At 36.6% G+C, this 26911-nt stretch overlaps 3 protein-coding genes across 6 annotated transcripts in view; 1 reads left to right on the forward strand and 2 right to left on the reverse strand.

Moving 5' to 3' along the window:
* Window positions 1-26911, forward strand: part of LOC145328072 (uncharacterized) — a 296033-nt gene that overhangs the window by 44199 nt on the left and 224923 nt on the right. The window lies entirely within an intron of this gene.
* Window positions 9885-20052, reverse strand: LOC145328067 (uncharacterized). 2 transcript variants are annotated; one of them, XM_080171627.1, is made up of 23 exons: window positions 19946-20052; window positions 19400-19514; window positions 18481-18565; window positions 18265-18325; window positions 17560-17627; window positions 16687-16731; window positions 16551-16623; window positions 16366-16435; window positions 16231-16286; window positions 15947-16013; window positions 15786-15841; window positions 15636-15712; window positions 15496-15542; window positions 15363-15421; window positions 14819-14948; window positions 14629-14693; window positions 13758-13880; window positions 13433-13613; window positions 13148-13331; window positions 12603-12702; window positions 12227-12289; window positions 11793-11879; window positions 9885-11294 (listed from the first exon to the last, which is right to left on the reverse strand). In XM_080171627.1, the coding sequence occupies exons 1-23, from the start codon at window positions 20043-20045 to the stop codon at window positions 11164-11166; spliced, it is 2043 nt and encodes a 680-aa protein (XP_080027753.1). In that variant the 5' UTR covers window positions 20046-20052; the 3' UTR covers window positions 9885-11163. The 2 variants fall into 2 exon arrangements, with proteins under 2 accessions (XP_080027753.1, XP_080027751.1); XM_080171625.1 differs by having other exon boundaries at window positions 9885-11303.
* LOC145328458 (neuroligin-1-like) overlaps window positions 20803-26911 on the reverse strand; it is a 30446-nt gene continuing 24337 nt past the window's right edge. The window contains exons 13-19 of the mRNA XM_080172156.1: window positions 26567-26656; window positions 24981-25069; window positions 24470-24583; window positions 22802-22862; window positions 21921-21958; window positions 21354-21407; window positions 20803-20911 (exon numbers count right to left, since the gene is read on the reverse strand). Of these exons, the coding sequence (XP_080028282.1) occupies window positions 20803-20911; window positions 21354-21407; window positions 21921-21958; window positions 22802-22862; window positions 24470-24583; window positions 24981-25069; window positions 26567-26656 (555 nt within the window). The remainder of the gene's footprint in view (window positions 20912-21353; window positions 21408-21920; window positions 21959-22801; window positions 22863-24469; window positions 24584-24980; window positions 25070-26566; window positions 26657-26911) is intronic.

The following is a 26911-nucleotide window of genomic DNA, read 5'->3' on the forward strand; positions in this document are numbered from 1 at the left end:
TTTTGCAAAACTGCTCAAATACAGGATACTATACAAAGATATACTTAAATTTTTAGGACTTGATTATAGAGATGTTTTGCTTATGATATTATATTTCATTGTCATAGAAATCAGTGCTCATAAAAATCAGATGAATTGGATAGTCGTATCACATAAAATTTTTTTTCTTCAAAAGTTAAAAATCAACATGTTTTAAATGGACTTATATACCTTCTGGTATCGATTAGAGTTGCTCCACTTTTATATTCTGGACCTTACTGTTTTATGAATCATCATGAAAAGTTTGAAGTCTGTAGGAGAATTTTAAATGTCTAAATTAACTAAAAGAGCTAACAGTTACGGACGGACGGACCTTCTATAATTAAAGAAATGGATCGCTTTTTAAAACAGGGAAAAAATAAACCTATAAAACTAATGTTAGTTTGTGTTGCGGAACGGACTTACTTATAGAATAGTTACGCTCCATCCAATTAATTTTTGTACATAATTCTAGGTTTTATAATAAATAGATATTGAGTCCTAATTATTTTCTTTCATATTTTTTTTAATAGGCTTATGTACGCAGGGTTCGGAAACCGCGCATAAGCCTCAGTTTTAAACCTGCTTGTGAGCAGAAAAAGAAATTTTTGAAAGAAGGATTGTCTACTAAAGAGACAGTTTTATACATCCAGCTAAATTTTATAGTGATAAAATGACGATTTCACTGAGGCTTACACGCGGCTTACGCGCGGCTTCCAATCCCAGTATGTACGTCTTTACATTACTTTGAGAGGGATTGCTTAGTCCTTTGACACTGTTGTACATAATTCTTATTTGAATTTACTGTCCAATTAGTTTCTTTTCATATGTCATATTCAATTTTATTGTTTGAGTATTTTAATATCGATAATATGATATTGTTATTATTGTGTTTTGTAATGTTTGTCACAAAATAAATATTCATGAAAAATTTCCCGCCAAAATATTTTTTTATTGCAATTTTTTTTTGAAAAACTCTCTTTTAAATACATTAAAAAATTAATTTTTCGATCTAATTTCTATTGGCATAAAAATTAACTGAAATTGACAAACACTTTTTAGTTTATTTTAATTCGAAAAATGCACCGAAAAAGTCTTATATAATGCAAAATTAAATATTAATACCAATGCATAATTTTCTTGCTGAAATATTAATGCAAAATATGTAGTACGATATGCATTAATAATTGTATTTTCAGTATTGCTTTGAAACTGATTTGTATCCGCTGGATTAAAACCGGTTTTCAACAATACTAAAAATCATGTGTAGCATCGTATTAAAGGCTAAATATATTTTAAAAATATTTTTTAAAAATCTTAAAATTAATAGCAATTTTGTTAGCCCGGGCCTACGGCCCCTCGGGTTAAAACAAAACTTGTTTTGATTTTTCATTTTAATATTCGCAAAAAGCTGTTTATAAAACAATGCAATAAAAACTATTAAGAAAACAATTTAGTCTTGTCTATAAAAGTTGCAAATTTGACCATTTTTGCATAATTTTAAAATTCTTGCAATAATTGTGAGGTTAATGACTGATCAATAATTCATAGTTTGCTGACACGAGAATGAGGAAATTATGATTCTGTATACAAAATTGCTACTATAGTCCTCATTTTTTGGTCAGTACATTCCTCCAGCAGACGGGGAGGGGATGGAATAAGGAGGTTGTCTGGGTGGTATCGATCTATTAGCCATCTGAAAAGAAGCATTTTATCAGGGTAAGCAAATGTGGTATCCGCCGAGGATCAATGGCAGACACCGGAGTTCAATTAGATTACGGCAGTGTGACAGACGTGGACACCTTACTATAGAGAAGCTACGCTTCTCTAGCTTTCACTAGATAATGATCAACATCTACTTTTAGTTGTCACTTTATTGAAGGCTTAAGATATACTGGAGTTATATACAACAAACAATAATTACATGGATAGGAATAAATAATCATAACATAAAAGCATAAATAATATATGTACAATGGTCAGTTTGGGCAATAATGATTCCCCCATCCCTGGAAAGGGTGGGGGAGAATTAAGAATACAGTTAGCCATAATAAACATGACAGATTCAAATCATTAATTCTAAGCGTAGGGAGGGGGTCACTAGACCCCTTCCCCAGGACTCGGGGGAGGGCCATTGACCCTCCACCGAACCCCAGATCAGGGGTGCCATAGACATGGCTCACGGTTGCCGAATACCACAACTCTCCCCTCGGAAGGCTGGGAGATGGTTTCCCTACCAGACTTCCGACAGTGGTTGAGGCCTTCGGCCCGCTCCTTAGGGCTAAAAATATATACAAACGATAATGATTCAATGGAATCCTAGTGGTGAGTATCTTCTTAGGGTTGATGGGCTCCCAATGTGGGGTAGAAGGCAGAGGCTGCCTTGGGTTGGATACGTTGGTCGGCGCCGGCAGGTATCAGGTTTGGTGGTGGCACATTGGTTGCTGGAACGGTCAGCAGTGGGACCTGCGGGTTGTTGTTGGCAGCGGCTGGGGCACTGGCTGCCAGGTTGAGTGTCTGAGCAGCGGCCTGTCCTCCTGAGGGGCCGCGGGGTCTGCCAGAGGGCGGTCCTGGTCTACCTGGGCGGTCATGCCCGCTGTCAGTGGATTTCATAGACACCATTTCCTCGGCTGCTTCCCTGCCGATGGGGATGGCATCCCAGTCCACTGAAAAGTCCCGGGACTTGGCATGGTTGAGCCTGGCTCTAGCCATCGCCTTCTTATACAAAGCTGGGTGGTACAGGAACACTTGTGATATCGCATTCAGGGCTGCCCGGACTCCTCCTTGTGCTGCTGCCAGAGAAATGATGGTGAGGTCCCCCAGCAGTTTGAGGATCAGCAGCAGCAAGCACAAGATGGCGGCGCCATCTCCCCACTCGTGGATGGCTTGTCTAAATCCTGCCCAGACATCCAGGGCTGCCTCTCCTTCCTCCGCCAGTCGGTCAATGTTGTAGGACACTATCCCATGGTCTCCTGTGGCCGAACAGCTGCCCTGCTGAACGCAGGAGCCATAGGATAGGCCGGTCAGCATGGCGCTCTTGTATGCTGGGAACGCCAGCAGCTGTTGCCAGTCGTTCAACTCAGCCTGTGAATACAGACCACCTGAACTGAAGTCATCTAAGGGGTCTGTCAACAGCTGCTTGGGCGTATCCAGCGGGGGTGGCCTCTTCTTGGGAGCAGGGGTCAACTCTATCCAGCCTTCCTCTGCGTGCACAGTCAGGGGGTAGGTGGAGGAACAGGGAATCTTGGTGGCGTGCTCACTGTATACCCGCGTCACGGCGTCTACAAAACCTGTGGGCTCCACTGGCACTTTGTCCCAACACTCCTTGTGTTCGCGGACAACATACTTGTGCCTTTGGCAGGTCAGCTGCAGCAGGATGTCTCCCCTCAGTACCGAGAACGTGCTCCCCTGGACACGCACCGGGTGGGCCGGATCTAGTTGCTGGAGCTTCCAGCAGTTGGCCGCTACTTCTTCTGCTGCAGTGCTCCTCATGCGTGTTTCCAGGGTGAATCCAATATAACCTGCATGGATCTGTGCTTGGAGGGGAACGTCAACATCCCTGGCCGACACTCGGGGCAGCGCAGCCGCGGCTGGGTCAGCTGCCACAAACAGCGCTGGATGGTTGGTGGCATGGGCCTCGAAGTCGCAGTTCACAATTGAGGTGGGGCTGGTCATGTTGATGAAAAACTGGGCCTGATGGTCAACCAAATATGCATCCCTCACCAGGCTGGGCTGGAGGCTGCGGATCAGCCTCAAGGGGCAATCTCTTCCCAGGTGGTCCCACACGTAGGTTGCTTCCCCAGTGATACAGGACAGCTCAGAATGGGGACAGTCGAGGGTCAGGTGGTCAGACTGGGACTCCACCCGTCCATCCTCCACCACATAGGTCTCCTCCTTGACCAGCAGCCGCCGCTCCTGGAGCACTAATTCATGGCGGTAGAGCTGGCCCTCAAAGTGGACGTCCTCCCCCTCGCAACCCACCCCCTCGGGGCTGTTGACGAGGGCGCCCACTACATCAACGGTGAAGAACAGGGGGTGGTTCAGCTGGAACGTCAGTGGCTGGGTCTTGCCTGGCAACGTGTATACTCGGTTCCTGGCCAGGTCTCGGCACGCTTCTGGGTCTATCTTGGTTGGCCTCATGAGGGTGGGGACCGAGGTCACCTTGAGGTGACCCCATACCCCACACCTGAATGTCCACTGGGACACGGTGAGCTGACAGCTGAACCCAGTGGTTTCCCTCACCTTGACTTGCTGCAGGACGTGGATGTCGTGGCCCAGGGGCACCTCCTGGTGTAGGGGCTCCGTGTCACACATCTTTTCTTTGTTGTAAGACGTGACATGGGTGGGGTTGGCACAGTCCCATCCCACCAGGACGTAGCTGGTTGTAGGCCACACGGCTGCCAGAAGGAGGCCCCACAGGACCATCCACCAATGGGAGAGGCTTCCAGGTAACCATCTTCCTCGGGCACGCGGCTGGGGATCTCCGGTTCTGGTCACGGCTGCTTCTTGGGGCTGGACACGGCTGGGCTGCTCCTGGCTAGACACAAATTTCCATTGAGCGTTATCTGTATGCGGCCGAGGCACCCCGATACCCTCCCCAATGACAGACTGGCAAGCGACTGGCACTTGCCTGGGTGTCGGCTCCCCTAGCCCTAAATGCTCCCTTCCCTGGTCCAAGGCATGCCCAGTGGCATGGGGCTGAAGTGCATGTGGCACAGGCTCGCCCTTACTCAATGCCCTCCCCTGCCCTAGGAACTCAGGTGCATGTGGCACAGGCAAGCCCTTATTTTCCCAATTTTCAATCTCCCCAGCCTCAAGTGCAGGGGGCACAGGCAAGGCTGGGTGTTTACAAGGTTTTGGATTCAATACATTTAACAAATTCAACTTATCCTGATGGTGAGCCGCTGGGTTCCCTTGGCTGGTAGAGGGCTCTGGATGGCATGTAGCTGGACTCTCCCTGCAGGCTGGTGGCGCTGGCTGGTATGTAGCTGGGCTCTCACTGCAGGCTGGTGGCGCTGGCTGGCTGGGGGTGACGGGTGTCACCCCTTCCTCTGGGACCGCTGGCTCGTTCCAGGACTCAGGTCTCTCGGTGGCGGCGACGGGGGTCGCCCCAGACATCAGGTTGGAGGCAGGCTCGTTCCAGGATCCAGGTATCTCGGTGGCGGCGACGGTTGTCGCCCCAAGCACACGGTGGGAGGCGCTGGATAGCACCCCCCCATCATCCCAGGTGGCGACGCCGGGTGGCGTCCCATACATCGATGCAGAGGTGCTGGCTAGCACCTCCTGCCTCTCTCGTTCAGCGGCTGCCAGGGCCTCCCCATACACCGTCTCAGGGACGCTGGGCAGCGCCCCTCCACTCTTGCTGGGTAGGCTCGGTCGGGCAGGTTCCATCATATTGAGACTGAAAGGCTGGGGCCTCAGCACCTCTGGCTCGGCTATGTTGTTGGGCTGTATCAGCTCTGGCCCCAGATGGTTCAGACTGAAGCCTAGGCCAACCCGGTTGGGCTCAGCCGCGCCGCCCAGTACGTTGATCCTAGCTGGGACAGTCCCGAACTGCGGCATCCCATCGGCTCGGTCCGCAGCTCTGGAGGCGGCTGCTTGCGGTGGTGGTGCTGGGGGCGCGCTCCCTTCCATATGGGCCACTCTGCTGGGCTTCCCTGGAGGGGCACCTTTGTCGGCGGTGCGCCTGCGGCTGGCTACCTGGGCCCAGTCAGCTCTACACTCGGCCGCCGTGTGGCCGTCATAGTGGCAACGCTCACACTTGGCAGAACGGTCACGGCGTGGCTGGGTGCGCCTCTCCTCTAGGCTAACTTCCATAGGCGTTGGACAGTCTCGAGCTCGGTGGCCTCTCCCCTGGCAGCGGTAGCAGCGGCCTGGAACCTTGTCATCTGGAGCGACCTTCCCCATCTGGTGGAGACCCGGAGCCAAGGAGCCAATCTCCATTGGCTCCGACTCGTCATATTGGGGCAACTGGATGCAGGCAGATCCAGTCAGCCCGTCGGTCGAGTCCACTAAGCACACACCCTCCTTCAGTTGCTTAGTAACCATGGTCACGGTGAACATGGCCTTGCGAGTGTACTCAGGTACACTCGCAATTTCATGGTTCATCATGAGGCGTTTTACATTGGCGTTACGAATTCCACGGTTTAATTCGTCCACCAACAATTCAAGATCCTCATGATTGTAGGCGTCCCTATACAAGGCGCACTTTGTTGATATGTACGCCTGTATAGGTTCTGTCGAGTGTTGCTTGTAGTCCCTAAACGCTTGTTTAAGCGTTTGGGACTCAAAAGCAGGACGAAATAACAATTCACACTCGGTCTTGACCTGCTCGTAGGTCAAGGCTTGGCCTGCCTCGCCAAACAGATGGGACGCCATTTCCGCCGCTTGCCCTACCAATGACAGTAGTAGGGCGTTGCGGCGGTTGAGGGAATCATGAGGTGGCACGCGGTAAGCCGCCCATGACATTTCCAGTCGGCGGATATGTGCCGACCAGGACTGCTTGGGCGGCCCTCTATACTCCGGCAGATTGCTCAACATCAGCTTGCGGTACTCGGCTGGTGCCGGCTGAGGGTCATCCTGGAGCCATCCTGGGGCTTGGTCACCTCCTGGGACTTGATGCTGGTCCATTGGGTCAACGGTGAAACGGCGGGCACAAAGTTATACAGGAATACAATGAATGGGTTGTCACTTGAGGCTTCCTAGCCTAACAGCCAACACTGTTTGTATCACTAGGTTGGGAGTTTTAGTTGCAAAGGTATAACTTAGCTGTACTTATCAATGGTTAGATGTTGAGGTAGATAGATGTTGAGGTAGATAGATGTTGAGGGTCTGAACTGCTGTCAGGAACTGATTGGGTTTTCCCTTATCACACTAGAGCTAGGAGGAAAGAAACTTGCAATTCTTTATTTGCTAAAAATACCCCTGTTAGATGCTATGGAGTAGCTCTGCTCTGGTGTGAAGGTGTGTGTGTGTGTGTGTGTGTGTGTACGCGGAATCTTCTGTCCTTGTAACGCGCGTTCGCGCCGTCAAATCCGCGCACACGGGGAAAACGCGCTCTCACCCCTCAGCTCGCTCCCTCATTGGTCCGTTTCGTCCGTTGGATTTATGATGTTTTCCGCACTTTGTTGCGCTACCCGTGAATGGCGCTCTGTATATCCGATCGCTAGCTCCACACTACAGACGGACTTGGCCTAGTGTGGGTAGGAAGGGGGAAGCGCGTGAGGGGACGGGGGTAACTCCGTCCGTTCCCACTGTGAGGGAGGGGGTAACTGTGTGTTGGTGTAATGGGGCCTCTGCTTCTTAATCTCAGGCTTATCTGTTATATAACCCTGATTGTATTTGTCTTCAAATGGAAAGGGGCCCCCTCCCCTTCCCTTGGAATAAAGGGTGTATTTGTTATTGTGCTGTGGGCTTGAAATTGTTTTGATTATATTACATCTAACTTTTATTGCTGTCCTTATCACAATTACATAACAGATTTGTTGACCAACTCTGTTCTATTTTTAGCTGTTATCACAATAAACAATAATCCAAGCCTGTTCTATTCTTAGATTTATCACAACACAACAGTTTGTTTGCCAAGCTTTGCTCATAAATCTATTGTTTGGTCATCACATTGGGGTGGTAATCCCTGCAAATGTGATATAATATCTGTCTTCTAGATGGGTGGCTGCGTTGTAGCTTCTCAGGATACTCGGGGTTGACGTAGTTTTTCTCTGTTCTGGTGCACTACACCCGTATGTTAGCTCGCAGCTTGCAGCTATGTGGCATGTTTCAGCCTATCGGCGGCAGGGAATGTCCCGTCCTGCTAGCGCCACTGGTTCGGATCCTGCTATTTCTTGCAGTAAAGTTGGCCTATTTTCAGCCGTCTACACGTATTTGGCTTGTTTCAGCCGGTCCGCAGGCCTGTTTCAGCCCTTTTGGCGCTCAATTCTCCGTTAGATATCAGCGCTGCTCGCGGTTATTCGTCAGATTTCGCTGTTTTGCTTCCACAACTGCCGGATGCAGAGTTAAACTTTGCTGTCCAGGGTGGGTAATTCAGGTTGCTTGCGTCAGTTTTGCCAGATTCACTGCTGGGAGTACCTTAGCCTCAGATGCGCGTCTGCTCTACACTTGTGGTTCGCCGTAATCTCACACAGCTGTCACCAAAGTTGTGGTATCCGCCGAGGATCAATGGCAGACACCGGAGTTCAATTAGATTACGGCAGTGTGACAGACGTGGACACCTTACTATAGAGAAGCTACGCTTCTCTAGCTTTCACTAGATAATGATCAACATCTACTTTTAGTTGTCACTTTATTGAAGGCTTAAGATATACTGGAGTTATATACAACAAACAATAATTACATGGATAGGAATAAATAATCATAACATAAAAGCATAAATAATATATGTACAATGGTCAGTTTGGGCAATAATGATTCCCCCATCCCTGGAAAGGGTGGGGGAGAATTAAGAATACAGTTAGCCATAATAAACATGACAGATTCAAATCATTAATTCTAAGCGTAGGGAGGGGGTCACTAGACCCCTTCCCCAGGACTCGGGGGAGGGCCATTGACCCTCCACCGAACCCCAGATCAGGGGTGCCATAGACATGGCTCACGGTTGCCGAATACCACACAAAAACCTTTCACAATATTTACACTATATCATTATCCATTTACAAGGCACATTTTTGCTTATGCCTGTTTAAATCATATAATAATAACGAACAGACGTACATATATACACAAATTCTTTAGTAGCTGCGTTACTATAAAAGGAGATAAAAAAACACAGATTTTAGCATTTTTAACTTTATTTAATTAACATAAACAGTTAGATCATAGATGTTTTCAATAAGGGAAACATTATTAGTATTGAGTTATTGCAATTGCATCATATTTTGAAACAACCTCGACTGAAAATTCAAACATAGCGTCTTATAAACAGGCAATTGGAAGCTTAACAAGAAAAAATATTATGTTAAAACGTGACAATGTCCATTTTTCTCTATTAATTAACATCCAAAGCTTTGCCAAAGTCAAAATGTAAATAATGGACGTTTAAAAAACGAAGCTTTTCTATAATTAGATAGCTTTTTTCTTAATTTAGGCACGTTAGAATTGTTCAATCGATTTCAAATTTTGCATGGGGATTCCTGTAGTTGTTAGATACAATTTAGAAAGCGAAGTAACTCTATAATCGTTATCTGAATGTCCGTACGTCCATTTTTAACATTTCAATTTTTTAACAAAAAAAATTTATGGTACCGAATTATCCGATTGATCTGATTTTTGGTATACTGATTCCTGAGACAACAAAGTACAATATTATACATAAAGCAACTCTATAATCAAGTCCTAAAAATGTAAGTAGGTCCTTTTAACATTATCCTGCATCAAGCAATTTTTCAACAAATTTACTTACAATTTTGCTTCGACTCTTATACATCTATATTCTGATTATTCAGTTATAACACTATACAGTATTAATTCCCTTGTGTCCTACCGTTTACAGCTTCGCTTTTATGGATGTTGTCATCCTTGTTCATTTTAGGAGCTTCTTAAACCCTGTTTATAATAGGCTATATATTGATTATCAGCTTTTTAAAGAAGTTCTGAATGAACTAGATACTTGCAAGTTATAGTAATAAATATTAATAATGTATCCCAAACTTGATTATAAAAAATTGTCTAAATCAAACTTCTAAAAAGAAATCATAAATATAAAGGGATTAACTTGAGAATATAACAGTACAATGATTGAGGTAAAATTAAAATAGAAAATTAAACAAAAAGAAATCTAAATTGTTTTTTAATATTTTATGACTTTGTATGTATAATGTTTATATAAAATGCAAATTTTCAAGTAATTTATAAAGAAAAAGATTCATAATTTTTATTGAGCTTTAAGGGGTATCTTTGGTCCATTTATAGATATAAATGAAATCACCATAAATGAAATAATTATCAGACATCATAAAATTTTCAAATAGATCAAGGGGGTAGTTGCACGAAATGCATTTAAACTTGAATTTAGTAATTTGCGTATTTTTTGCTGTCCAATGGTTTAGACAACTTTTATAAGGCATATATTTGAAAGAATTCAATTTTCTATCATGTAGTTTTAAAAATATCAATATCAAAATCATATTCTTTTTATTTATGTAAATTAAAATCTGGCTCTTTTTCACAAAATCATCATGACGACTATTTTAGTAATGTCTATAATTGTTTGTTAGCTATTTTAATACAACATTATACAGTGTTTTTTTTATGAGAACTTTTTTGAAAGCAATTTTACCCCACTTATAGTTATCAGAATTTAATGATTAACGGCTTATTTTCTTCGTTTTTTATAACCATTTTTAGATCACCAAACAAATATTTCAGTTTGTATTTAAAAAGTACAGTAAAATCAAAAATTCAAAACTTAGATGTCAACATCTAAAAAAGGTTTTAGCGTATTTTTCTTAAGCTCAAATCTTCTACTCTTTGCAAGAAAAAAATTCGATTTTCAGTAGTCCACTTTGGGGGGCCAGTACTCCCTCCCTGGTTGAGATATAGCCTTCAAACTTTAATATGTTGTAGTACATATCCCCAAAAGTATCTGTATCAATTTTTAAGTCTGTATCTCAACTTTGAAGCGTTTTGCAGCCATTCTTGCAAAGGGTAGAAGATTTGAGCATGAGAAAAATGCGCTAAAAACCATTTTTTTAATAAAAACTGAAATATTTTTTCGATGTTCTATAAATGGTTATACAAAACGAAGAAAATAAGCCATTAATCATTAAATTCTGATAACTATAAGTGGGGTAAAATTCCTTTCAAAAAAGTTCTCATAAAAAAAAACACACTGTATATGTTTGATGGTATTTTCATAACGTATGCTTGAAATTATTTTTTTCTGAAATGCACTTCATGCAACTATTCCTATAGTTAAAATAGATAAAAATATTAATTTTGCAAAAATCTGTAAAACAAAGCATAGAAAATAATTGTAGAGAAACATTTGATCACAAAGAAGTGTGTTCTCACATGTGCAGTTAGCTCAAGCCGCGCGTTTTTTGAGATTGATCACTTTAAATTGTTTAAATATCACCTTCAAATATTTTCAAACCTTTGAATAACTGTTTTATCTTTATTTTATTTTGATTATCACATTTCTGTTTTGCTCTCTTCATCATTCTTTTCATTTGTAAGTTTATCTTTATTCGCATCTTCTTTCTTATTATTGTCTGCAGTTTTACAATTAGTATCTTCATCCCCAAGTGGTGGAAGGTCGTCCTCTGGAAAATCTATCAAATTAAGTGTTATCAATGAAATATTGAACTAACGTTTTTTCTTATTTTTATGAAAGGTTTATTTTTAAATAGAATAACTAAATTAATTAAGATATGCTTTTTATCTTAATTTATTTCATAATTCTAATAATGTAAATTGAAGTAAAATTTGAATATTTTTTGTATAACATACTATCAAAATAAACAAGAACACTTTCTTAAATAGGCTTATTTAAAACTTGCTAATCTCGAATGGCATATCTTAACATGAAATATTTAAGTTAAAAGGCTTTACCAGGTCTCAGCAGCCGCGCATAACCCGCTTGTTTGCAAAAAAAATAATTTCAGATAAGATGGATCGTTTGTATTAAAACAGGTTTAGGCATCCAGCTGAATACTAAAGTTAAAATATGAAGACTTAACTGTGGCTTACACGCGGCGGGTGCGCGGCTGCCGAGCCCTGGCGCTTTATGAAAGAATGTAATTTATCTGATCACTGGATACCTATAGTTTTAGCTAGAAAAGATTGTGAATACTGGCTGTACCAGCTTTTACAACTCCTACTTCCATCATTATCCTTGCTGATAGTACCTGCAATTTAAAAATATTTATAAACGAAGGTTTTTGTTGAAATTTTTTGTAATAAGATACAATACATGATTATTCAGTATGGCTGACAACAAGTTCTATTCTAATCCAGCGAATATTAATCGGTTTCGAAGCCATACTGGAAAAATTTATAATGCAAATAGTGACGTCTTCCAAACTATGGATCACCTAGGCTCTTACATTTATTTTAAAATATGTTTCTTCGGCCCTGAATACAAGCACACTTACAGACGGACAGACAGACATTTCAAATTATAGTGTAGTAAATTTCTTCAAATAAAGGTTAGTAGAAATTGACTTCAATGAAAGAAAGAACAAACAGTTTTTACCTTCTTTTGAAGAATCTCCTAATTTTTCAAGAACACAGGGGGGTGTATCTTCTTTTGGAGCTTCTAAACATATCAGTTCATTTTATTTTATCAAGAAAAATAAACAAAGCATTGACCCTAAGTATATAATTAATACACAATATACATTAATATTATGACAGGGAAAAATAGTTGTCAATAAGGGTTGCTAACATGGAAATCATTTATTGATCAGTTCGTTTATCCAGTAGGAAGAGAGAGGAGGTGGTAAATGGGGTGGTTGGGTGTTATCTTTATTTTACCCCGCTGCGAGTTTCACTTTATTAGAGAACATAAAACTCTGGTGTAACATCTAAGTAATAATATATCCATTATAAAATCAAATGCAATAGATAACCTTTCAGTGTTTCTGTTTGAGAACTATCAGACTTTTTTGATTTTAGAGATTGAGAGTAGGTGTGTTCCTCAGTTTTTACTGGAAGGTTTTCTTTTTCAACCTAATAAAATAATAATTAATAATAGCAACGTATTATAGACAGCTTTCCGCCAATATTAGATTTAAAAAATTTAAGATTTAAACCAGTTTTGTTAGCCCTAAGGCTGGGTTTAGTTTTGTGATTTTATTTTCGTTTTCGTCGAAAATTGTCTGTAATACGATACTATTCATGATTTTTCAGTATGGCTGAAAACTAGTTATAATCCAGAGGTAATTAATCGGTTTCGAAGCCATACTTGAAAAGCTTATTACAAAATAACGAAGCTAGTGGCCAAAAATCGAAACACTAAAAATAAAACATATTTATAAAATTTTTCAGTTTCAAAATAAAATGATTTGACCTAAAAATATAAACATTTTCCTTCCTCAAACTATTTTTTTCAAATTCAATCTTCAGGTAAAGCGGTCCTAAAAAATTAGGATGAAACAATACAAAAATATGATACCTTAGTTGATGTTAAACATGGTGCTGGCATGGGCTTGGTCTCGATCAAGGATTTTCTAATATTTGCAGGCGTTACAGGTAGGTTAGCTGAATATACAGGTGGCAATGTCTTGCTAACGTAAAAAGTAGCGGGACGCGAGGTGGGAATAGAACCACTGACACTTGCAGCCACAGGAGGTGGAAACCTGAAAACTCATTATTAATTATTTTGTCAAAAAATATATGCCTTTTTAAAATACTTAGCATTAAAAACATTTTAATATAAACAAAGCATTTGATATTATACCTTAGAGTACTAGAGTAGGTTCCTTGTGTATTTGCAGGTCTTATTTGAGTATAGGTTGCGTGATTATTTCCACCACCAGTATAACTTGCATAGGTTGCGTGATTATTCCCGCCATTACCAAAGGTCACATGGTTATTTCCGCCATTTTGTCCCATAAGGTGGGGTAACCTTTGAGGAATACCTGTTATACATTTGAATATGATTTTTCTCTTTTAAAAGTAGTATGTTCTTATAAAAATGATTGATTTTGTTGAAATTACGAAGTGCTCTATCAATTTTTTTACGTAAAAGCTGAAGAAAAAAGCTTAAAGTAAATCATATATGCCTGAAGTGGTGCCATAAATTCCAAAGTTGTTGAACATAGCTGGGTTTACTTTAGGTGCTGTTAGAACAGGCAGACAGTTTGACCTGAGGCTCATGTAGTTAGGGTATGCTATGCCAAAATCACCTAAAGAAAAAAATTATAAACACTGTATCCATTACTAGCAGTTTCGCCCCTGGAGGCCTCCAGGGACACGTATAATTGTTTATTTTCAATCTATTTTAAAATTAGCTATTAAAAAAATATTTTTTTCGCCGATATATGGTGTTTGTTATGTTTTTTAGCTAATTGCAAAAATGTTCGCCGGGCGGCGGTTTTCCTATTTTTTTTTATTTTTGACGATTTTCATGGGGAGATTGGTGGTACTCTCCCCCAAAATAGTTATAAACCTTCCCGGGACCTATGAGAGGCTACCCTGTGAAGGAGAACCCGATCGATTCAGCGGTTAGCGAGGTCCTTCGGTACAGACAGACAAACGGACACACATCCTGTTACTTTATCATAAGGATTAAAAGTGTTTAAACTTCAGAAAAACAGGAAAGAAGACATTCAAAAGAAGCTAAGTATTTACATAAAAATCATGGAATGGACAAACGTACAAATTGATTTATAGAGCAGATGTTCAATTCTCATAACAAAAAAAGGAGAGAATATGGAAAAACTCAAAGAATATCATTATTTATAGAAAAAAAGGTTTTTTTTTGTCTCAGACAAAATAATGTATAAATTAGATAGGCATTTTTCATAGGAATCTTCACTAAAAGTTTCAGCTGTCTATCTTCAATAACAGCTAAGAAAATTACTTTTCCCTTAGAGCGTTACAGACGAATAGATAAGCTTTGCTGCTAAAACCTTATCTTCAATCTATTATTACCTGGATGTCTCGTTCTATTGAGGGAAGGATCCAAAGTATCATATTTACACTGATGGTTTCCAGCCCTAAATTTTTGAAAGCATATTTTATTATTATTATACTATTACTACAATAGGTACTACTTTTTTTATTTTTTTTCTAAAACTTTTTAAAGTCCTCTTTTATTAGCAAAAAATGCCACAACTAATACCTTGCTGGAAATTTATAAGTTGATTGTTGTTGAGTATTTTGCTGTTGGTTTTGTTGTTGTTGTTGTATTTGTGGAACCATCTCAATTATGGGAGGAGGAACTTTTCCATCCTTTGACAGGCCAAGTAAACCTTGAATATAAGATATTTTAAAGAAAAAAAAACTTCATTATCAATCACATCTGTAATAGAAAACAACTGCATAAATAAAACAGAAAAAGCATTAAGAGTGATATAAAAATTGTTGAAATATATCTTAAAAAATTAAATCTCAGTTTCTGTATATAATATACTCTATCATAAAAGAATAAAAAATGAGGGAAGGTTGTCAAACTAGCTGTGTAACAAGAGAGAGAAAGAAAATGGTATATTTGTACATAATGAAAAAAATTGCAACTGCAATTTAAATTATGCTATACAGTTCAACTATGGTTCTAATTTTCTAATATAAAATTGTTCCCTTGCTAATTTTTCCAAGGGTTATTTCATTAAATAGGTTAAACTTTAATGAAAAATTTTACATAGTCTTAACAATAACATAAATACCAGCAAGCTTCTTGTTGAGAGTATTAGTCTTTTTCTTCTTTATTTCTTCGTCTTTTGGCCTAACATATATTAAAATAACAATAAAAAATAAACATTTTAATATTTAAACAATTTGATTTAGATTAATCCTTACCCAGAATCATAATAGACTAGTAGGTCAGGTCCAGATTTTCTATGTTCCTTTAAATGAAAAATTGTAAGGTTTTGATATATTTTAAGATTATCAATCTTGATTATTGATAAATTAGATAAGATAGTATATTTCAATGATACCTTTAAGTTTCTTTCATTTCTTAGCCTTGTCATATTTTCCAGATCTGTAGAACTTTTGGACAATCTACATGCATTTTCTAAAATAAGATCTAATAAGTTGTATAAGCTTTTAGCCAGAACCACAAAATTTTGTTTCAAATATTTTTTTACCTAATCCATTTGAAGTTGTTTCATCTATCCATATGTTTGGGTTCGATTGTGCAGCTCTGGAATACATATTAAGATAAAACTAATAGATATAAAATTAGAAAATAGAAAAGAATCAGAGTTTAAAAAAATGTATATAATCACTTGATATTATTTCTAATCACCTTTTTAAAGATGGATAAGAAGCTTCCATAAATGTTTTCTCGTCATAGGCCACTTGGCCATCGCCATCTAGCAAGGAAAAAATATGTAAAAAATTCAAAATTTTGGAGTATACTTCAACAATTTTTGAGTATATTTATAAATTTTTGAGTATATTTCAACAATTTTGGAGTATATTGCAACAATTTTGGAGTATATTTTGACAATTTTGGAGTATATTTCGACAATTTTGGAGTATATTTATAAATTTTGGAGTATATTTCAACAATTTTGAATATGAGTTTACCTTTTCTTCCTTCTGTAGACAAATCTTTATTTTTAGCTGCAGTATTTTCATCTCTTCTGTAAAAAAATAAATAGATTTTCAAAATTAAATGTTTACTAGGTATTTTTTTCATTTTAGAATCACAAAAAAACTTACTTCTGAATTCTTCTTTTCATGTAATAAACACCTAGGAAGGCAACTAAATTCACCAACAAAAGCAGTACACCTTAATCAAAATTAATGCTCAATCCATACTTCATAACTATCAGAATATTAAATAACACCAAATATATAAACATTTTTAAAGGTAGATTGTTCACTATAATGATTAAAATCCTTACCAAGTAGAATGATAACACCAATAGGTATATTTTCCAAACTATCATTTGATTCTTGCTGTCTTGTGTTTTCATACTAAATTAAAAATGGAAAAATTATTAACATTGAAATTGAAATTATCATTTTGATTTAAATTACCTCAGCAATAAATATATCATTTTTCTTTTCCTCTCTAACAACAACCTAAAAACAAGATCAAAAGGTGAGTTTCCTAAAATTAAAAGATCAGAGAGCAGTTTTTAAAAAGAAAAGTTAAGAATATACAGCCCCCCCCCCCCCCCATACTCTTTTTCACACACCTCTCCCCCACTCACTTTTTAAATGCAGATGATAGGGTAATGTAGAAGGGAGGTGGGGGGATATAAACAGGGAGAAAAGTGGCAGGCATTCAACAGTTGCCAACTATTAATAAAAAAGTACTTTTTTCCAATAATGTAAAAGGATGTGATATTAAAATATTACTTGTAAGATATAATAGAAAAAGAAAGCTAGAAGGATTAGAAAGTAGATTTTAAAAAAATATTAGAAAATTTTCATTTTTTGTTGGCAACTAGATTACCAATTCTTTAACTAAGCACTCCTGCCTGCCCCTTTTCTCCCTGTTTATATTCCTTGCCCCTACCTCCCTTCTACCTTACCCAATCGTGTGCTTTTAAAAATGGAGGTGGGGGAAAGGTAAGTGAAAAAGAGTATGTGGGGGCCGTGTATTCTTAACTTTTCTATTTAAAAACTACTCTCTGTGCAGCTCACGGTAAAATGTCCCTGACAAACAGCTGAACGTACATGTCATGCCCACACCAGGTTACACAGCATAAGAAGGCCTGTAAAAATTCTTGAATTGCCAAGATCCAGTGATGCACAGGGAAATCTTCACGGAAGAAAAATGCATACAAACGTTCCACCGTTTGGCCTTTAGCAGCCTTATAAGCTCATAGATTTTGTAGATAATCGTTATAAGAACATTTTACCAATAATTAATGAAATCTTATTTTTAGATTTAAAAATATTCACCTTATTGTTGTTGACAAATGGCGGACTAGTTGTTGTAGTATTTATCTTGTGACTTCCAAGACTGATGGCTAAATAATTCATATTTTGATTTAAATAAAGCATTTGATTCTTTACCTCATAATGTATCATGAGCCTAACATGATTTATATAAAATGTTTTTATTTATTTTTGAAAGCGAAGCTTTTCTATAAATAGGGTCAGTCTGTCCGTCCGTCACACACGGAAAGCTTTTTTCCGTTAATTTAGGCATGTAAGAATTGTCCTATCGATTTCAAACTTTGAATTTTGATTCCTTTAGTAGTTAGGTACGATTTAGAAAGCGTAGCAATTCTATAATCACTACAAGAATATTCGTACGTCCATTTTAAACATGTTGATTTTTTTCCTTTTTTAATAACAAATTTTTATGTGATCTAATTATCCGATTGATCTGAGTTTCGGTATGTTGATTCCTGGGACAACAAAGTATAATGTTATAAGCAAAGCAACTCTCTAATCAAATTCTAAAAATGTAAGTATTTCCATAACCATTATCCTGTAACAAGCAGTTTTTCATCAAATTTACTTACAATTTTGCTTCGACTCTTATACATTTATATTCTGATTATACAGTTCTGACACTATATAACTGTTAATGTCCGTTTGTCCTACCGTTTCAGTGCTTTGCTATTATGGATGTTGTCATCCTTGTTTTATTATATTTACCTAATGAAGGAACTATGTTATTCCAAAGTGCCATCTTTTGTGGTTTATAGTGGGATGAAACCTTAAATAGATCAATGAAGATGATTTTTTCATAAATCTTAAATGCCTGTTAAATAAAGTTTTTAAATATGTCATCATAATTTAAAGTATCTGCATATTCTTGTGATACTGGTAAAGAAAACATTATTTAAACACAAGGTGAAAATAAATTGTTACCTGTGAGTTGAAATCAAGCAACAGATATTTTTTCTGTGTTGAATCATAGGGTGGCCAGTTTGTTGTTTGGTAATCAGTATTTACACTAAACATTAATAATACTTACAATTTTAGCAAGGAAGTAAAAAGTATTGAATAGAGATAGGGAAATTTAAAGGTTGGGTATACTTAAATTATGTTCCTAGTTTTCATTGCTACATGCTAACATTCCAGGTACGTTTTATTACATCAATTTAGCTAGATGGTTATAAAAACTGTTAAATAGATTTAAATACAGTAATAGTTATTTCGTATTATAAACGGCTTTCCGTGGATATAGAATGTACAATTATAAGATTAAAACTAGTTTTTTTAGCCCCGAGGTGCTGAAGGCACCGGCTAAAAAAAATGGTTTTAATCTTATGATTGTACATTTTTATATCCGTAGAAAGCTGGATATAATACGATGCTAGACATAGTTTTTTCGTATGGATGAGAACCGGTTCATATCCACCGGATTCGAATGAATACGAGAAAATATTTCACATAACACTTGATTTACAACACTTTTATATCTCCAAATATTTCAAAGGAACAATTTTTTAAAGATGTTAAATATGAACGTTGAAAAGAAATAATTAATGACATTATTTCATTACAAAAATTGTGTTAACTTTTTTCTAGCACTAAATCAAATCTTTATATCATTGCTAAATAAAAACGAATTTTGTGAAGTTCTTTAAAATGCCTATCAAATAGGGGAAAAATCAATAACTCTTGGACAAATTCGTGACGACATTCGGGATACTTTAGTTTATAATTTGTTCTATTTTTTTTTAAAGAAACTATATTAAAGACCTTATGGTAGGTTATTTTAGGATAGGTAAAATGCGACGAAACCCGCTACCTCGTTACCTTTCTATGATCCAAAAAGTGTTACCTATGGCCAGGGTTGCCAGACCTAGCAAAATTAGTCCACAAAGTCATCATGGTTGTGGAAAAATGTTTCTCTTCTGCTGTATAATTGTCATCAATAAAGTGAAATGTTCCTCCAACTGAAATAAAAATAAAAGATAATCCAAATATGTGTACATGTCACTTGTATAGTACCATAATCATTTAAACAAATTTTTTTCAATTATCACAATGAAATAATAGTCCTCATAAGAAGTAAATAGTTTCATGATGAAATGACTACTAATATTTTGTTATGTTAAGATATAATTTAGGCACTTTTACATCTCTTACTCATCACTTAATCTTGTAGTGAGGAATTTTTAAGTTCAAGAAAAACATGATATTAGAATTGTTATTTATAGCATCGTATTATAGATAGCTTTCCGAATATATTAAAATGAAAAAATATAAGATTAACACAAGTTTTGTCTGTAATTCGATGATATACATTATAGCTGAAAACCAGTTCTAATCCAGCTGATATTACTCGGTTTCAAATCCATACTGTAAAATAGTAATATAAACTGACCTAGAGGCATTCCCAAAATGAAGGGTATTTCTGATCCATGTACTGATCCAAATTCCAGAGAATCTGGATTCCTCTGGGAGGAATGGTTGAATATGTACATGTAACTTTCCTTTAAGATAACCAATAATTACTGTTTTTCATTTTAATTTCTATATTTATTAATATTTATTTATTTAAATAATAAATACTTCGCCACAAGCCTCTTGGGAAACGAGGGATGTCATAAAAATATCCTAAAACCATAGTATAACATTTATAAACATCCCTAAAAAGTACTACCCATTCGGGCCAGCAATTTCCGAGATATTAAGCTCCAGACAAAAATTTTACTACTTTAAATTGTAGGAAAATAAAAAAATTCTTATTTATTAAATGCTTAAAAGGACCTTTAATAGGGTAAAGCTTCTTAAAGCTTTTTTCATGGAAAAAAACGGCAAATAAGCTAATATTTTAAGCAAAACATTTCATTCTAGTAAAATTATTGGATCAACGACTGAACGTACAGATCATACCCGCACACTACTTTAAACAGCATAAGACGGCCTACAAATAATTTGGAATAGCTAAGATCCAATGATGAACAGGGAAAGCTTCACTGAAGAAAAAACGCGTAAAATAGGTCTTTTTCGAGCATTTCTCTGCACTGCGAGATTATTATGCATTATTGATTTATGGCTATTCCAGATTATTTGTAGGCCTTCTTATGCCGCTTAAAACAGTGTGCGGGAATCATCTGTACGTTCAGCCGTTTGGCAGCTAGCAGCCTTTAAACTTCATAGATTTTTGTAAATATTTGTTACCAGGAATATTTTACCATGAACTGCAGTTGATACAAATTATAATTGTCTTAACATTGACTAGGTAAGATTATTCATGTGCTTTATCGTACAAGTTTTAGTAATTATTTTCTTTTCCTTTTCATTATTTGAAGTAAGATCTGCAAATTTGGTCAAGGGAGACACGAGTCTGAAACAAAGATTTCAATAAATAAAGTAGGTATTAATGTTAAATACAATTATCGACCTTTTTTTTATAAAACTTTTAAACTATTTTTAGTACCTATAAAAAGAGAATAAATTTTAAAAACTGCAAAGCAGCTTAGAGTGCCTAATAAAAAAATGTAATACGATACAAATGACCAATAATAGGCCAGTATACATTGTGATTGACCAATAGTAAAATGCATAGTTATACTGGCCTATCATTGGTCATTTGTATTGAAAGACGTCATTTTTTGTTAGACACTACAAGCTTCTTCAAAACTTTATGCCGATGTCTCCCAAATGACGTCATATTAGAATTTTTAATTATTCTCTTTTTTACAGTCACTATTAAAAGCTTCTAAATCTTTTATTTGATTTAAATTTTGAAGAGAATTTTCAATTGAAAAATATTTTAATTTACATACCTGGCATCATTAAATATCTCTAAAACGATCTTCAAGTTATCCATATTGCTATCACTGTTGTTCATAAAAATTATTTGAATTGAACGCATTACGATCATAAAATGCTATACGCTCTACAGCATAACAGAGGAAATTAGATTTTAGGAATCAAAAACAGTGTGCGTTTTTTTTTACATGGAACAGAATATTGCTTTGTTTAACCCATTTACAATTGACAGAAATTAATAATCAATATCTTATTGTCATTAAAATTTATTATGGTATGTGTACTTTGCTGTCAGCCGTTTGGGAACTAACTGCATTTAGAGTCATTTAGTCAAAACAAAGCCTTGGAATCAGGCGTTGTTATCTTAAATTAATAATTCCAAAATTATAAGCTATGGAAAAACAGGTTTTTGAATATGTTGAAAACTGTCATTTTTTAAAATGATCCAACACAATGAAGGAAATAAGATAATGATTATTAATTTCTATCAACAATGGTTAAATTAAGGAATACTTAAAAAAAAACACTGCAAAAGAATAACTTTAGAATATTATAATTGTACAATTTCAATAAATCTTTTCCTGATATCATAGATGTTTCTGTACTCATTTTCTACTGCCTAAAAACAAATACAAAACATTGAAAAAAGTAAGTATGTCCTGTTTGTGTGGGATTAGTGTTGTACTGATACCATGTACGCTACTTAGAGATTTTTGCATAAACTGATAGTTTGCTACTTCCATTTGGGCAATATAACGATAACCCCCATTACCCCATACTAGAGAAATGAACTGACCAATAAATGATGACCATCATAGCAACCTAAATTGATGACACATTTCCTTGTCATAATATCCATGTATTCTCTATCCATTACTATACGAATAACTCAATAATCTTCCTTCTTACGTGGGGGAAGTTGCGTGATGTTATATTTTGATATAAAAGCAGCATAAACTAGGATGACAACATCCATAAAAGCGAAACACTGAAACGGTAGGATAAACGGACATTAACACTTATATAGTGCCAGAACTGAATAATCAGATTAAAAATATAAAAGAGTCGAAGCAAAATTGTAAACAAATTTGATGAAATACTGCTCGATACAGGATAATGTTTATGGACATACTTACATTTTTAGGACTTGATTATAGAGTTGCCTCGCTTAAAACATTATACTTTGTTGTCCCAGGAATCAATATACCAAAAAACCAGATCAATCGGATGATTAGACCACATAAAAATTTGTTGTTAAAAAAGAAAAACAAATAAACATGTTTAAAATGGACGTACGGACATTTTGGTAATGATTATAGAGTTGCTACGCTTTCTAAATCGTACCTAACTACTAAAGGAATCACCATGCAAAGTTTGAAATCAATACGGACGGACGGACGGACTTTGCTTTTAAAAACTGCATGTCCTATCCTTTTCAAGGTAGCAAAAAAGTTATTAGTACCTGTAAAATTTGACTAATAAGATTTTCGTGGGCGTGAGGATATTCTGATGTTATCAGGTTTCTGAAATATCAAAATATATATTTCCAGTGTGGCCTCAAAACCGATTAATATCCGCAAAATTCGAACCGGTTTTCAGTCATACTAAAAGATTATTTATAGAATCTAATTACAGACAAGTTTCCACGAAAATTACAACAAAACTTTTTAAAATCTTTTCTCGTATTCATTCGAATCCGGTGGATAGGAACCGGTTCTCATCCATACGAAAAAACTATGTCTAGCATCGTATTATATCCAGCTTTCTACGAATATAAAAATGTACAATCATAAGATTAAAACCAGTTCTTTTAGCCGGTGCCTTCGGCACCACGGGGCTAAAAATACTAGTTTTAATCTTATAACAATAAAGGTACTAAGAAAGAGAGGTAATGTCTGATTGAGCCAATAAATGAATCGCATCGGAGCATACATGAAATCTCATTGGTTGAATAAAACTGAAGTTTTCTAGTTTTTTCATTAGAGTTAATTAGAGCTGTTCTTTCAACTTTTACTCGAATCAAGTCCATTTATGAAGTACTGCCTTCATATTGTTGTTTCACATCTATGTTTTATCTGTGCATTAATAATAAATATGCTTCATCTATTGCAATCGTTGTAAAATAATAAAAATCCCTCTATGAATTTAAGTTAATAAAATCATATTTTTTTTCTTGAGTTTCTATTCAAACAAAAAATAATATCTCGGACTTCAAATGTACTTGATTTATAATCTTTAATTCGTAAATCGTATCTATTATAAACATTTAAAATACATAAATTCATAGTTTGTTTCATGTTTACCTCGAAATAAATTATATAAAAATAAAATAACAACAAATAGCAATACAACAGTACGTTCGTTACGTTTTCAACAGGACCTAGCATAGTACTGTGTATACACTGTACACATATGGGTAAAAGGAAAGGGCATATTTTTTTCATTTTGTTAATATAAAGAGTCAGCTATAAATAGTCGAATTTCTTAAGATAAATCTTTTCTCACGAAAATTATATCGTGTTAAAATTTATTTTCTAGTATAGTGTAAAGCATATTACAAATCCTTTAATAAGTTAGATATAAATTGTTGAATTCCTTAATATAAAGTTAGCTTTCTAGAAATTATATACTCAAAAAATTTTAAAGTTTTTTGTCAGCTGGAAAAGTTCCTTGGTCAGATTTACGAAAAAGGGGTTCACACTATACTTCTTCTCTCCTATTTCTATTCTTATAACTGTACATTCTATATCCGCGGAAAGCCGTTTATAATACGATGCGAGAAATAACTATTCTCGTATTCATTCGAATCCGGTGGATAGGAACCGGTTCTCATCCATACGAAAAAAATATGTCTAGCATCGTATTATATTCAGCTTTCTACGAATATAAAAATGTACCAGTTTTTTTAGCCGGTGTCTTCGACACCTCGGGGTTAAAAAAAACTAGTTTTAATCTTATAATTGTACATTCTATATCCGCGGAAAGCCGTTTATAATACGATGCGAGAAATAACTATCAATCATTTATTTTAATATATTGAATTAGTGCATTTTAATTTACAGTCTAATAATCCCAATAAGACATCGGACGGACAGACATCGTTCTACTTTCTATTTTAGATAGAACTAACCTTATCAATGTCTTCTTCTCCAATATACTAAGTCCTGATTTCAGAAATTTAGATGGAAAGAAATGCAGGGACTCGGACCTGGTGATTCCAAACATCATGTCAACTTGCTTTCTTCTGTTCACAGTGACAGTTTTATATAATGTATGTACATACATAAAAGTAAAAGTATAGAGGGGGCATAAGCTATATGTAAAACTACCCTCAGAGTAGGAAGTCTGTCCCTATTTTGTATTGGGTCTTTGAAATCAACTGATAGCATCGGAAATATAAACATAGACTAAAAAGAACAAAAAGCAATTTGCTAGCAGACAAAAAGGATTTCAACCACTTGGGGCAAGCATTTGAAGCCGCAGTTTTGCCAATTAAAAGGTCAAAGCTATTTTTTGACAATCTGCAGCAAAAAAAACAAAAGTAGATTTTTAGAATATTTTGTAGGGCATTTTCAAGGTCATAATCAAAAACAGAAAATTTAAACAATCAAGGTTCCAAGAATATAAATGATAAACTGTTCCTTTGGTTGATAAGATTGACAGGAGTATCCGGAATAGTATTTCCATCTATGTAGGGTCCCAATGGTGTGCTGTACTGGGGACTATCAACCTGACAAATAGAAATAGGAATATTATATCCATCTATGTAGGGTCCCAGGGGAGTGCTGTACCTGGGACTATCAACCTGACAAATAGAAATAGGAATAGTATTTCCATCTATGTAGGGTCCCAGGGGAGTGCTGTACTGGGGACTATCAACCTGACAAATAGAAATAGGAATAGTATTTACATCTATGTAGGGTCCCAGGGGAGTGCTGTTCTGGGGACTATCAACCTGACAAATAGAAATAGAAATAGTATTTCCATCTATGTAGGGTCCCAGGGGTGTGCTGTACTGGGGACTATCAACCTGACAAATAGAAATAGGAATAGTATTTCCATCTATGTAGGGTCCCAGGGGTGTGCTGTATTGGGGACTATCAACCTGACAAATAGAAATAGAAATAGTATTTCCATCTATGTAGGGTCCCAGGGGAGTGCTGTACTGGGGACTATCAACCTGACAAATAGAAATAGGAATAGTATTTCCATCTATGTAGGGTCCCAGGGGTATGCTGTACTGGGGACTATCAACCTGACAAATAGAAATAGTATTTCCATCTATGTAGGGTCCCAGGGGAGTGCTGTACTGGGGACTATCAACCTGACAAATAAAAAAATAGAAATAGTATTTCCATCTATGTAGGGTCCCAGGGGAGTGCTGTACTGGGGACTATCAACCTGACAAATAGAAATAGGAATAGTATTTCCATCTATGTAGGGTCCCAGGGGTGTGCTGTACTGGGGACTATCAACCTGACAAATAGAAATAGAAATAGTATTTCCATCTATGTAGGGTCCCAGGGGTGTGCTGTACTGGGGACTATCAACCTGACAAATAGAAATAGGAATAGTATTTCCATCTATGTAGGGTCCCAGGGGTGTGCTGTATTGGGGACTATCAACCTGACAAATAGAAATAGAAATAGTATTTCCATCTATGTAGGGTCCCAGGGGTGTGCTGTACTGGGGACTATCAACCTGACAAATAGAAATAGTATTTCAATCTATAAAGGGTCCCAGGGTAGTGCTGTACTGGGGACTATCAACCTGACAAATAGAAATAGAAATAGTATTTCCATATGTATATGTAGGGTCCCAGGGGAGTGCTGTACTGGGGACTATCAACCTGACAAATTCAAATTTATATTAGCAACATAAATAAAAGGTATATTACAGTATTATTATATTATTAATATTTTTAAATGATGAATAAAGAGGAATTTTATGCAGCATTAACAAACAACGAAATAAATTAAAAATAATATCTTGTAATCTTAGCAGATTTTTCGTGATTTTTGGGGGGCAACCCTAAATATGATTTTAAATGTATTTACGTTTTATGAAGAGTAGATTTAATGAGTTTAATAGCAGTGAATCCTATAGTTTGTTTTATTAAATCAAAAAATGTAATATTTAGATTAGTTTAAATCATTTTACAAAATCATAAAGAAATATCCTAGCATATAAGTTATTAATACACCAAACTTAATTTTATATTTATTACCTTGATGTTAATTAGCGTTTTAACATCCACTTTTTGCAGACATCCTTTTAAAGCTTGAAAAGTTCTGGGACACCCTACAGCTTCTCCAACCTAATTTGAATCATGATAATTATTTGTAAAGCAGGAATGGAACAGTATGGCTTCGAAACCGATAAATATCCGCTGGATTAGAACCGGTTCTCAGCAATACTGATGATCACGTATCGTATCGTTTTCTAGAAATTTTTGTACGAATAATATAATGAAAATCAAAATGTTAAATGAAAAATAGAATTTTTAGTTTGGGCCTTCGGCCTCTCGGAGCTAATAAAATTTTCAATTCACTATCCGCAGAATAGTGTCTGT

The sequence above is a fragment of the Acartia tonsa genome, chromosome 9, assembly GCF_053477335.1.
Source record: "Acartia tonsa isolate MP-2025a chromosome 9, ASM5347733v1, whole genome shotgun sequence".
Lineage (NCBI taxonomy): Eukaryota > Metazoa > Arthropoda > Copepoda > Calanoida > Acartiidae > Acartia > Acartia tonsa.